The sequence below is a fragment of the Suricata suricatta genome, chromosome 8, assembly GCF_006229205.1.
Source record: "Suricata suricatta isolate VVHF042 chromosome 8, meerkat_22Aug2017_6uvM2_HiC, whole genome shotgun sequence".
NCBI lineage: Eukaryota > Metazoa > Chordata > Mammalia > Carnivora > Herpestidae > Suricata > Suricata suricatta.
The window spans coordinates 118,228,426-118,241,236 of record NC_043707.1 but is presented as its reverse complement, the minus strand read 5'-3'; the positions used below and the strand labels follow the sequence as shown (position 1 = coordinate 118,241,236).

The following is a 12,811-nucleotide window of genomic DNA, read 5'->3' as shown; positions in this document are numbered from 1 at the left end:
ATGGCAATATTTCATTCTTTTGATTGCCAAGTAATACTCCATTATATATATGTACCACATCTTCTTTTTTATTGTTAAGCAAAGAAATTAATTATATTTAGTTTATCAAATACGTACTACAGAAGAATGCCGTTTGTTCTGAGGTCACTGTGTTAAAAATATTTGTGTGTGTTAAAGTACTAAGGATACAATCCTTAGTGTGTGATAATATGGGAAAAGCACAAGATTATATTAGGAAACCCAAGTTCAGGTCCAGGAACTGCTGCTTCCTAGTTGTATAATCTTAAACTATTCACCTTTTCAGTATATCCTCAGCATATCCTTCAGTAAAACAGGAATGGTAACTCCCTATTTTACAGGGTTGTTGAAGACCCCATGAGATAATACATACGGAAATGTTTTATAGGAACATGGGTATTTAGAAATCTTTTTTTTTTTTCCAAATTTCTATTTAAATTCTAGTTAGTTAACATATAGTATAATAGAAATCTGTTTTTATGTTCTGTCAGTTCAATTTTGTGGGGAAGATCCTTGGACCACAAGGGAATACAATCAAAAGACTGCAAGAGGAGACAGGGGCAAAGATCTCTGTTCTGGGCAAGGGCTCAATGAGAGACAAAGCCAAGGTAAGCTCACATCAGTGAGGCAAGAAGACATGCCTTCTGGAAGCCAGCACTTGTATGTGTACAGAATGTGAATCCTTTACATTTGCCTTGGATATAAGAGATTATAGACCAGGTTAATTTGTTTGGCAACCTGGGAAGAGCCTAGATGTGCCCTGCTGATTGTTTTGTTTTGTTTTTTCTGGCCTTCAATTGCATAGTAAAGGAGCAGCTTTTGCATTAGTAAGCTCATCTAGGAAAACTTGGAAGGGGAGCGAGATGTACTAAAACTTATCCAGACTGAAATGTGAACAGTATATTCCCTTTCCAGTAATATAGAAAAGTGAGAGCAATAATGTTGTGAGTGCAGGTGAGTCTGAGGTCTGGGTTTTTTGTTTTTTAATAGCCAGCTGGAATGTCTGGGTTTTTTGTTTTTTAATAGCCAGCTGGAATGTGAAGCCCACTAAAAGAATTTCAAAAGGAACCATGAGTAATCCCAACAACAGAACTTAATGCTTATTTTTTTTCCCATGTCATAGCCCCATAGGCTTTGTATTTGTAAGTGCCAAAAAAATTCCCACTAAAGCAGTATTGGCTTCTAGGGTCAGCTCTTTGGATGAGACATACCAGGCACAGCCTAAAACTTAGTCATTCAGGACTCCTTTTATGTAGCTTAAGTTTTCTTAAGCATTGTTTTCTCAGAAGTGCTTCTTTAGTCCCCTTACATTTCTCACTAGATGAATGCAGTTAGGGTTGAAGTATGTTATTCTAGCTAATGAGATTTACATGAAATTTTCTTCACTCTATTCTAACTTCTTTCCTACCTTAGAACTCCCCAGACCATATAAGAAAATCAGAAGAGCTCGTGCTGGGAGACCTGGCTGGCTCCAGTCAGTAGAGCATGCTACTCTTGATCTCAGGGTCGTGATTTCAATCCCCACATTGGGGCTAGAGATAACTTAATAAATAAATAAAAAGCTAGGGGCACCTGGTTGGCTCAGTCAGTTAAGCATCTAACTCTTGGTTTTAGTTTAGGTCATGATCTCATAGTTTGTGAATTTGAGCCCCACAACTACCCTGGCAGCATGGAGCCTGCTTGGGATCCCCCCTGCCTCTCTGCCCCTTCCCTGCTTATGCTCTCTCTCAAAATAAATAAATAAACATTTAAAAATAGGGCAGGGGCCTTGGTGTCTCAGTTTGTTAAGCATCTGACTTTTTTTTTTTAATGTTTATGGTTTTTTTTTAGAGAGAGAGACAGACAGACAGACAGACCTTGGTGGGGGGGAGAGGCAGAGAGAGAGGCAGACGCAGAACCTGAAGCAGGCTCCAGGCTCAGCTGTCAGCACAGCCTGATACGAGACTCGAACGCACGAATGGTGAGATCATGACCTGAACCCAAGTCAGACGTTCAACCAACTGAACCACCCAGGTGCCCCCAGTGTCCCGGCTCTCGATCTCAGCTCAGGTCATGATCTCATGGTTCCATGAAATCAAGCCCAACATTGGGGGTCTGTGCTGACATCGTGGAGCCTGCCTGGGGTTCTCTCTCTGCCCCTCCCCCACTGGCACTGTATCTCTCTCAAAATAAACATTAAAAAGTAAACATAAAAACTTGTATTTAAAAATAAAAGTTAAAAAGAAGAAGATCTGGTGCTTAACAGCTCTACCTGGGATTGATTTATTTATTTAAATTTTTTTAATGCTTATTTTTTTATTTTTGAGAGAGACCAAGTTTGAGTGGGGAAGGGGCAGAGAGAGAGGGAAACACAGAATTCGAAGCAGGCTCCAGGCTCTGAGCTGTCAGCACAGACCCTGATGGGAGGCTCGGACTCACAAACTGTGAGATCATGACCTGAACCAAAGTTGGACGCTTAACCGACTAAGCCACCCAGATGCCCCTCTACCTGGGATTTAAAAGCAAGTGTTTGGCAATGAATGAATGAATTCATGTGTACTTGGCAAACTGCTGATATCTGAATGGAGACTGGAATTAAGTGAGTCTCTTCTGTACCTTCTAATAAGAGCTGCAGTGAATACACCAGGGATTCAAGATGATAGTTAACTGTTAGTAGCAGACCAATTATAGGTTTAGTAGGTTGTGTGAATTAGTATTCTCCAGACCTTGTTTTGCTTTCTTCTTACACTTTACTATTTTTCTCACATGTTCAGGTTATTTCCTGCTGTCTCTTCGGGCTGGAGGTAATGGCATCATTTTCTCACATTCCATGTGATGCGATGCTTTTCTGCATTGTTTCCATAGGAGGAAGAGCTGCGCAAAGGTGGAGATCCCAAATATGCCCACTTAAATATGGATCTGCATGTCTTCATTGAAGTCTTCGGACCCCCATGTGAGGCTTATGCTCTTATGGCCCATGCTATGGAGGAAGTCAAGAAGTTCCTAGTACCAGTAAGGAAATCCACATTCTTTACCTTTGAGCAAGAGAGAACTAGGATCTCTGTTGTTGCTAAGGCAGGAGTTCTTCATCATTGTCTCTGCATAACCTGAAATTGGATATCAAATTCTACATTTATGTTCATTTTTCTGAGATAGTCTGTTAGTTGTACCTTGTTCTCAAAGCACTGTGCCCCAAACCCACTCTACCCCTCCTTGTTTAATGTGGTTTTAGTTCTATAGCTGTATCTGTTGTCAGTGTCTTGGGTCCACAGTGTGTCTGACATTTTAACATCTGGTTAAAAAAGATCTAACAGAGTCTTCACTGAGCTGAGTGTGTTGGTACTAGTGTTGAACCAGGAGGTTATGATAAGAAAATGGCTGAGATGGTCGTAAACCCCCCCATACTCAAGGAATTGTATTCTAGACTCTAGAGAGTGTGGAGGATTAACAGCAAGAAGATTCTATCATCCAGTGTTAATGGATTAAATTTTGACCTGGGTACATTGCGGACCTTTTCTCCTGGAGGAATTTACTTAACATAGAGTTTGATTTGGAAGAGGCATGATCGTTACAGGATTGACTATCGATGATATTAAACAGATCAGTGTGCCTCTCCTTCTGGATTGTAACTGAGGCCCAGAGAGTTGGGACAGACCAGGTTACCTGTCTTGAGTAATTACCACCACCTGGTCAGAGGATTGATTCTTTGAATAAGTAGAAAATGGTGTGATTCTTGCCTTTCAGCAAGTCTTGCTAGTTGTCACAGTTAACATTACTACATTTGAATATTTAACGACCAAGGATGAATCTGGAACCTTAGGAAGCCTTGAAATACTATTAACTAGAATTGGGTAAGCATCGTGTTTGCATCACTAAAACTAAGAGGAGGTGAGATACAGTTCCTGGTTTTCTGTGAACGTAAAATGAGGAGTTGGAACTAAACGTGGTGTCAGAGGATGTGAAAATAGGTAGAGCAAAAGCTTACAGGCAGTGTGTACCTATAATGCTGAGCTCCAGGAATTCCAGCACTGTTGCAGCTGTCTCAGCAGCTGCTTTGCTTCCAAGTACCTCGCCTTCGTTAGAATGTTTAAACATGAAGCAGCCAATTTAAAATATCCTAGAGAAAAAAGAGCTGGTAAATTTTCCCTTGATGGAGTTCTTTTTACTCGTTTTGAGTGTTATATTGAAGCATCCTAAGCCACCCGGTTTCTGAAGGAATAGGGGGAAGGTCCATCTCTTCTTTATCCTGAGTCTCAGCATATTTCTCAAAAGGGGTAGCTTTACAAGGCTTTCATGTAAGTGGATCTTCTGAAAAGATGCCTGCCAGGCAGATCTGGGTTTCCTCAGCCAGAAGAATCTAGGCAAATGGGCTGTCATTGGTCACTTGACTCTCCAGTGTGGGTCTCAAGCAGCAGTAATGGGTAAGGTAGGAGGAAGTGAAGAGTAAGGGGGGGTGTCATCTCTGTGAAGACGAGAATCCTCTATTCTTGAAGCCCTAACCACCTGGGATATATAAAAAAGCATGGAGTGTTAAAACTGAATGGCTCTCATCAGGAAATATGTGAAAAGATATGGAAATGGCATTTGACTCAGTTCTTCCCTCTTGTGAAGACAAAAAAGTGAGCCAATTTTTGCATCCATGACCAGAGCCTCCGTTTTCCCCTTAGAACCATTAACTGTACCAGAGAGGCTTCCTGCTACAGTAGGAAGAGCACTGGACTGGGACCTTTATCTGCGTCATCTTGGACAAGTTATTATTTCACTTTTCTGAGCCTCAGGTTCCTTGTTCATCCCAAACATTTCTTAAGTATCTGGTAGGTGCCTAATACTATGCTTGGATCTGAAGTTACAAAAATGGCTCCTTTCTCACAATCTGGTGAGAAAGACAGAAAAATACTAAAATGATGTGGTAAGTGCTTGGGTAGGGAAAATACACAGTGCTGTGGAAATAGAGGAGAGAGTGGGGGTGGTCTCAAAGCTTTTCAAAAGAGATAATATTTTAGATTAAGTCTTCTAAGAGTAAGTTCGAGTGTTTCAGGTAGACAAAAAAGACAATATAGTCTGATGATTCAAAGCCTAGAGTTTGGAGACTGGTAATTCTGAACTGACATTGAGTCTGCTACTTACTGGCTCTCTATCCTTAGGGTGGTGGCTTTATATGTCCTGATTCTGTTTCCCAACTGTAAAATGGGAAGATCTACCTACTTAATTCAGGGTTATCTTGCAGATTAAACCGCCGAGTCTTTAGAGAGCTTTTTTTTTTAAATTTTGTTTTAGAGAGCTTATTTTAAGTGCCCAGTGCATAGAGCCTAACTAATGATAGTGGCTTTTACTATTCTAGGAAGAGGAAGCCATTTCTAAGAAGGGATGTAAAAGTATGCCAGGTTCTGAACTACAGGTTGTTTCACATGGCTTGAAAGGATGTTATCTGTGGAGAGTGGATGGAAGTGATCTGGAAAGCTAGGTAGGGACCAGTGATCAAGAGCTTCAGCTTAATAATGAGGGGTCTGCCATCAGGACTTTCCTTGAAAAGGTGACAGGTAGGGTGCCATTTGACTTCAGAGACTGCATGACCTGAGACTTCATGGGGGCATTCAGATCTGGTCTTAGCATCCAAGGCTTATGTGGGCTGGATGACTTCTCAGCAGAAGGTGGAGATGTAGCACAGTACTCCTCATGATCTTTCATTTGCAGGATATGATGGATGATATCTGCCAGGAGCAGTTTCTAGAGCTCTCCTACCTGAATGGAGTACCGGAGCCCTCTCGCGGGCGTGGGGTGCCCGTGAGAGGCCGAGGAGCAGCACCTCCCCCTCCACCTGTTCCCAGGTAAAAATAATGGAGATGATTAGCAACAGGATGTAAATTTGACTGCCAGTACCATATCTCTCTTAGTGGTGCTCCAGCTTAGAAGGGGGCCTCCGGATTTGTGCCATCAAGACTGGAATAGTAGATCTTGGCACTTTGGTCATAGTCAGTGCAGCTGTCCTGTTGAAACTTTTGTTTTTTTTAGTTTTGGACAGTTCTAGAATTTTAAAACAGTCTCTGACTCTAGAATTTTACCTTTTATGACTGACCTTTATGGAGAGTTCCAACTTTCCAAAGTAGTAGCCCACTGATGAGACATTCACAGGTCCACTGTGGGATGGGGTCCTTTACCCACCCACACATTCCTCTGTGTTTTAATAATAGTCAATTGAAGGCATTGTGAAATCTGAACATTAAACTGATCTATCTTCTAAAAGCTCTATTTAGGGGCGCCTGGGTGGCTCAGTCGGTTAAGTCTCTGACTTCGGCTCAGGTCATGATCTCACGTTCGTGGATTCAAGCCCCACATTGGGCTCTGTGCTGACAGCTTAGAGCCTGGAGCCTGTCTTTAGATTCTGTGTCTCCCTGTCTCTCTCCCTCTCATACTCTGTCTCTCTCTGTCTCAAAAATAAAAATAAAACATTAAAAAAAATAAAAATAAAAGCTCTGGTTAAATGTCCGATTCTTGATTTCAGTTCAGGTCATGATCTTATCATTTGTGAGCTTGAACCCCATGTGGCCTCATGTTGTGCTGTCAGCACAGAGCCTGTTTGGGATTCTCTTTCTCCCTCTCTCTCTGCCCCTCTCCCACTCTCACACATGCTCTCTCTTTCTGTCTCTTAAAATAAAAACTTTTTTTTAAGTTTATTCTTTAAAGACATAATAAATTCTCTTTTGCAGAGGCCGTGGTGTTGGACCACCTCGGGGGGCTCTGGTGCGTGGTACACCAGTGAGAGGAGCCATCACCAGAGGTGCCACTGTGACTCGAGGAGTGCCACCCCCACCTACAGTGAGGGGTGCGCCAGCACCAAGAGCCCGGACAGCAGGCATCCAGAGAATACCTTTGCCTCCACCCCCTGCACCAGAAACATATGAAGAATATGTAAGAAGTTCGAACAGTATACCATTTCCTAGAACCTAGAAGGTTGCCGAAGGAAGTTGAATGACAGGACCGAGGCTCTCAACACAGGTGGCAGGAACTGCCTATAAGATCTGAAGTCTGCTCTCTTCTCTTGCAGTGACAATTAACACTATGAGAAGATTTTTCCATTTTAACCATGGTTTACTATGTGTGAATAGATTCCACAGGAAATAAGCTGTGCCTTGAAATACGCAATGTTTTACTCGGGTCTTTTCACTAGTTAATACTGATAATGCTAAAATTCAACTTTTTACCTTGTTTTCTGCCCACATTTTTGGTTTGGTTGGTGGTTCAGTTTTGTTTCTTTCTTTTAAATGAAGTTTGGTTTTTTTTTTTTACTTATTTATTTTTTAACATTTATTTTTATTTTTGAGAGAGACAGAGAGATACAGAGTGTGAGTGGGGGAGGGGCAGAGAGAGGGGTAGACACAGTGAAGCAGGCTCCAGGTTCTGAGCTGTCAGCACAGAGCTCGATGTGGGGCTCGAACTCTTGGACTGTGAGATCATGTCCTGAGCCAAAGTTGGATGCCCAATGGACTGAGCCACCCAGGCGCCCCAGTTTTATTTCATTTGAAAAGAAAATAACCCTTTCTCTCCAAGCCATTCCACAGTGGGTGTTAATTTTTGAGGGAAATTCTGCATTCTATTAATCCAGAAGCCTGCCGGACTCCCATGGGATGTAATTACCTCCCCTACTCTGTGTGATTCTTACTTTCTGTTTCATTTTTTGTTGTAGGGATATGATGATACATATGCAGAACAGAGTTATGAAGGCTACGAAGGTTATTACAGCCAGAGCCAAGGGTGAGTCAGGCAACAGAAGTGCCATTTTGTGTCCTAGGGATGGACGGAGGGAGCTGGAGCAACAGAGAGGTTTAGAAGCATATGTCTAGGGAGCGATGTGGCTTCCCTTTGGAGGGTATCTTCTCTCCTTTCTGTGTCTGTAAGGCCCCCGAATCTGTTAAGTTTAGATAATTGTGAATCTTATGGTGTAGAATCTGGGAATAGCAGATGGAAAATTCCTGAGCTGTGACCACATGGAAATAAAGGGAAAATGCCTTTAAAATTGTTTTGATTTATTATATAAAAATATCACAGCCACATTAAAGGTGCATAAAAGCTTTAAAGGAAGTTAGAATCCCACTACCATAAGTGAGGTTATTTTCTGCGCTTTTCTTAAATAACATTTTTTGCGTATATGCATTATATCTGTGATTGATTGAAAGTGTTATAATTCTACAGTGGGGACAGACCAGCACGTTTGTGTATTTTCTTCCAGTGAGCCCCATAAATGTGTGTCGTATGCACTGTGATTAAGATGGTCAGTTTGGGATTTTGCTTTTTCACTTTAAACTATGTGGTAACCATTTCTCTTTGCTATTATTGTCATTTTTTATAAATACATAGCACATACATGTTTTGGAAGTATTTTCTGATGTGGAGATGGAGCAGAATTAGCATTTTCCCATTTTACACATGTAATAGAATGACTGAGCCATGGGGGGAGGTGAAACCGAAACAGACTTACTCTCGAGCTTTCTAACACTCTGTTTTTGGCTTTCAGGGATTCAGAATATTATGACTATGGACATGGGGAGGTTCAAGATTCTTACGAAGCTTATGGTATGTCTTTATTTCTGTGGTGGGCAGAATGTGCAAGTAAGTGCCTGGGAGAGTGCTGGTGACTGGATTTTTGGGGGTCCGCCAGTCACACACCTAAGAAGAAGCTTTCGGAAAGCTGAGATGTTGGTAGACGTAACAGGGGCAGTGCTGCCCTTAAATGGTGCGGTGTGTCCTAGGAAGAGGCGCTCCTAAGGTGAGATGGGTTACTGTGACTCTTGGAAAGCTAAGCAGATGTCTGAAACTAGGGCTCAGGTCCAGCTTAGCCTGATTGGAGCAGCAGACTTTTAAGTACTGTTGATCTTTTTCTGCTTCAGATCAGGAGAGTTGGCTAGGCCTAGGTCATGTTGTAGGGCCCTTGCTGCTGATGCCTAGGCCACACTGGCAGATAACAAGAACTTAATCGTATCCAGCTTTATTCTCCAGCCCCCTCTTTGTGTTTAAGAACATCTTTGGATCTCATCAGAAAGAATCTGGGTAGAGGAAATGTTAGCTACAGGGGAGCTAGATAGCAAGTAGCTCGCCAGGGCAGGCTGGGTCTAAGAACATGCCTGTCAGTCTCAGGTCTCAGGCTGTGGGGACTGGAGCCAGTTCAGGGCAGTACTGGCACCAAGCTCCTTGCTGGCTTGGAGATCTCTCAACTCAGTCCTTGGTCCCAAGAGAGCTAGGAGGCTGGAATGGCAGCAGGACCAAGCTGTCTTCCCTGAGGTTTAGTTGAAAACACATTGCTCAAGAGTATCCTCAAGAGCCAATTATGGCCTTGGGTTAATGGGCCCCAGAGGGAGTGCCACGTGGCAGTGGGTGCAGAGAGAGCAGCCTTTGAAATGCAAGGTATTTTCGGCATACCTGAGGGAATTCCAGAGTCTTCGGCAAGGGGCTCATCAGTTGACAGTTCATCCTAACACACTAGTTAACAGTGTCCCCTTACTCCTAGTTGAAAAGAGGGGGTGGGGAGCCTTTTAGAGCTCCCACAGACAGACAAGCTGAGCTTAATTCCTCAGCACAGTGTGTAGTAGCCAGTCAGCTGCTTGCCCAGGGAAACAGTTTTTACCAATTCTAGCTAAATAGTACTGGACAGCTGCCATCAGTAACACTGCACCGCTCTGCTCGCAGGCCACTATTTAGAAGGGTGGTGGGATTGCCCTAGGGTATTTCCCTCCATCAGCCAGCCAGTACAATGGGGCCTCTGTATGTGTTTGACTGAATTACATTTCTGTTTTGCCAGAGAAGAGACTGGACTAAAAGAGGCAAGCTGCCTCTTTTGCTCCTGGTATGAGGTTGCCACAGTTAATCTGTTATGATTTTTGCCTTTGTAAACAGAATTAGGAAAATAAACCGTCTTGTTGGTACCTGAAGCCACTTGGAAAGTGATGGATGTACCTATTACACCAAGGTTGTAAACAGGCTTAGATAGGATTCTGTGGGACTTTAGATCATACAGAGGTGTGAAACGATGGGGGCTCGAGTTTGTAAGCGCAGGCAGCTGGAGAAGTGCTTCAGGGGTGAACTGGCCTGGGCACAGTATGGGGGCAAGTGGGAAGAATAAGCTCATAAACACAACTCTTTCCTAAAAGGTCAGCCATAGAAGTAAGTGATACCTCTCTCGGGCTTTTCCCTGTGACAGAGGAAAACCATTTGAGGATGTCAACTGTGGTGTCTGGCTTCTCTGGACAGAAAATAATGAATTCTCTTTATCGGTGCTATAAACACATTCTGTTATACTTCCCCCCACCAGAGCAGTGCACCAGCTCTGTTGGTGAGGCGGCCTCATGGAATGTGGCCCTTGCTTGCTTCTCCCAGAGAGCTGGAGGACATGTCTCAAAGGGAAACCCAGTTTGCTGTTGGAAAGGGAGCTACCTGCTTCCATTCTAAAAGACTTCCCAAAGTTGTCACATTACCTGAGGCTTTTTGCCAAAATCCTTTGGGAACAGGAAAAAGGGCGACGTAGACCCACTGAGACTGATTTTTTTTTTTTTTACTGTCTTAAGTGAGGTGTTGGATTTTCCAGGTTTGGGGGATGGAGTAGAGATCATCTGTGGAGAACCTCTTTGCTGTAGATGACTCCAGGTCTTTTCTGAGCTGTTTCCTTCTGTCTGTCCTCTCAAAATTGCCCTAAGCTGTTCAGGAGAACCGAGCAGAGCCAAAAAGCAAGGACTCCTGAGAGGTGGCATGACACTGGAAGCAAAGCCATGTTTTTTGGTGATCTTTACCGTATGCCCTACTCCTGCTCATGCCAAAATGACAGTGGCGCGTGATTTATGAACTGTTCTTGCTTTCCCCACAGGCCAAGACGACTGGAATGGGACCAGGCCGTCGCTGAAGGCCCCTCCAGCTAGGCCAGTGAAGGGAGCATACAGAGAGCACCCATATGGACGTTATTAAAAACACACATGAGGGGAAAATATCAGTTATGAGCAAAGTTGTTACTGATTTCTTGTATCTCCCAGGATTCCTGTTGCTTTACCCACAACAGACAAGTAATTGTCTAAGTGTTTTTCTTCGTGGTCCCCTTCTTCTCCCCACCTTACTCCATTCTTAACTCTGCATTCTGGCTTCTGTATGTAGTATTTTAAAATGAGTTAAAATAGATTTAGGAATATCGAATTAATTTTTTAAGTGTGTAGATGCTTTTTTTCTTTGTTGTTTAAATATAAACAGAAATGTACCTTTTATAATAAAAAAAAGAAGTTGAGTAAAAAAAAAAACACAAACCTGTTAGTTTCAAAAGTGACATTGCTTGCTTTAAAGGTTCTGAAGTTTAAGGCTTGTTAACTTTCTCTTAGTTTTGATTTGAGGCATCCCGTAAGTTGTAGTTGCAGAATCCCAAACTAGGCTACATTTCAAAATTCAGGGCTGTTTAAGATTTAAAATCACAAACGTTAACGGCAGTAGGTGCCACCATGTAAAAGTGAGCTCAGACGTCTCTAAAAATGTTTCCTTTAAAAGCACATGGCGGTTGAATCTTAAGGTTAAATTTTAATACGAAAGATCCTCATGAATTAAATAGTTGATGCAATTTTTAACGTTAATTGATTTAAAACAACAACAACAAAATTAGGTTTGTAAAACTGACTTTTTCATCATGTGGGTTTTGAAATCTAGCCCCAGACATACAGTGTTGAGAGATACTTTGGGGGAGTATGATTTGTAGAGGTTGATTTGGGGAGAGGGGCCGGCCACCTGGATTGAATTTGATGCAGAGCTTTTTAGCCATGAAAAACCTTTCAGTGATAGCACTAATCATTACAGTTTCAGTATTTAAAAAGACAAAGTGTTTTGTCCATCTGAGATTCTGCACTCCATGAAAAGCTCACTTGGACACTAGAGCCAAAAGCTGATGATTTTTTTTAAGTTGACAGTGGTCAATATTGAACTGTTCCCAAGGTAGTTAGTCAAGTATGTCTCAACACTAGCATGATATAAAAAGGGACACTGCAGCTGAATGAAAAAGGAATCAAAATCCACTTTGTACATAAGTTAAAGTCCTAATTGGATTTGTACCGTCCTCCCATTTTGTTCTTGGAAGATTAAATGCTACATGTGTAAGTCTGCCTAAATAGGTAGCTTAAACTTATGTCAAAATGTCTGCAGCAGTTTGTCAATAAAGTTTAGTCCTTTTTTAATCAAAGTAAATGTGATGAATTGTCATTTTTTTGGGTGGACAATAAAATAGTTTTCTCTTTCAAATAAACTTAAATTAATTCTAAAGTTAATGGGCTTGTTAAAAATTTGGAGACATTCTTAAAAGTGTTGGGGGGGATTTTATTTTAAGTTTACCAAAAAAAAGTTTATCGAGTTGTTAAGTTTTAGTTTAAAAATAACCAAAGCTTTTTCACCCCCTGGAAGTTGTTGACAGCAGTTTTACCCATCCTATATCACAAGCTCTAATTTCTGGAGAGAAAAACCCAACTGAGCTGAAACTTGGATCGGTTTCCATACACAGGCCTCAGTATTGAAAGTGCCAGCCACCCTCGCTTGCACCTTCTGTAGAGCCCCCAGGTGGCCCTAAGAGTGACACCAAATAACCCCTGTGAGCTCGGAAAGGGATAGCACGTATCTTTAGGTATGACAGTTCAAACCCTGGGTGCCCTTAAGGGTTCCCCTTCCAATCCCAGAAATGCTGTTAATAAAGCAGCCGGGCTGGGGCAGGATCTGGCATGATAGGCTGGCCCGGAACTCCCTCCTGAGAGACCAAGAGAGGAAATGATGGAATTGGTTGGCCCTGTTTCCACCCCTCCGTTAATTC

At 42.3% G+C, this 12,811-nt stretch overlaps 1 protein-coding gene and 1 long non-coding RNA gene across 4 annotated transcripts in view; one reads left to right on the top strand and one right to left on the bottom strand.

Moving 5' to 3' along the window:
• Nucleotides 1-6,000, bottom strand: part of LOC115298135 — a 6,760-nt gene extending 760 nt beyond the window's left edge. Inside the window, exons 1-3 of one of the 2 annotated variants that reach the window (XR_003911616.1) lie at nt 5,878-6,000; nt 3,996-4,114; nt 2,724-3,104 (exon numbers count right to left, since the gene is read on the bottom strand). This is a non-coding gene — a long non-coding RNA (uncharacterized LOC115298135). The remainder of the gene's footprint in view (nt 1-2,723; nt 3,105-3,995; nt 4,115-5,877) is intronic. The other variant, XR_003911617.1, reaches the window with a different exon arrangement.
• The window catches only part of KHDRBS1 (KH RNA binding domain containing, signal transduction associated 1), a 37,989-nt gene that overhangs the window by 12,243 nt on the left and 12,935 nt on the right, over nt 1-12,811 (top strand). Inside the window, exons 3-9 of one of the 2 annotated variants that reach the window (XR_003911615.1) lie at nt 510-626; nt 2,863-3,009; nt 5,692-5,825; nt 6,705-6,906; nt 7,682-7,749; nt 8,510-8,568; nt 10,850-11,042. Coding sequence is in view for 1 of the 2 variants with exons in the window: in XM_029946529.1 (XP_029802389.1) it covers nt 510-626; nt 2,863-3,009; nt 5,692-5,825; nt 6,705-6,906; nt 7,682-7,749; nt 8,510-8,568; nt 10,850-10,947 (825 nt within the window). In the remaining variant the exon portion in view is untranslated. Of the gene's footprint in view, nt 1-509; nt 627-2,862; nt 3,010-5,691; nt 5,826-6,704; nt 6,907-7,681; nt 7,750-8,509; nt 8,569-10,849; nt 11,174-12,811 lie in introns of those variants that run through there. The other variant, XM_029946529.1, reaches the window with a different exon arrangement.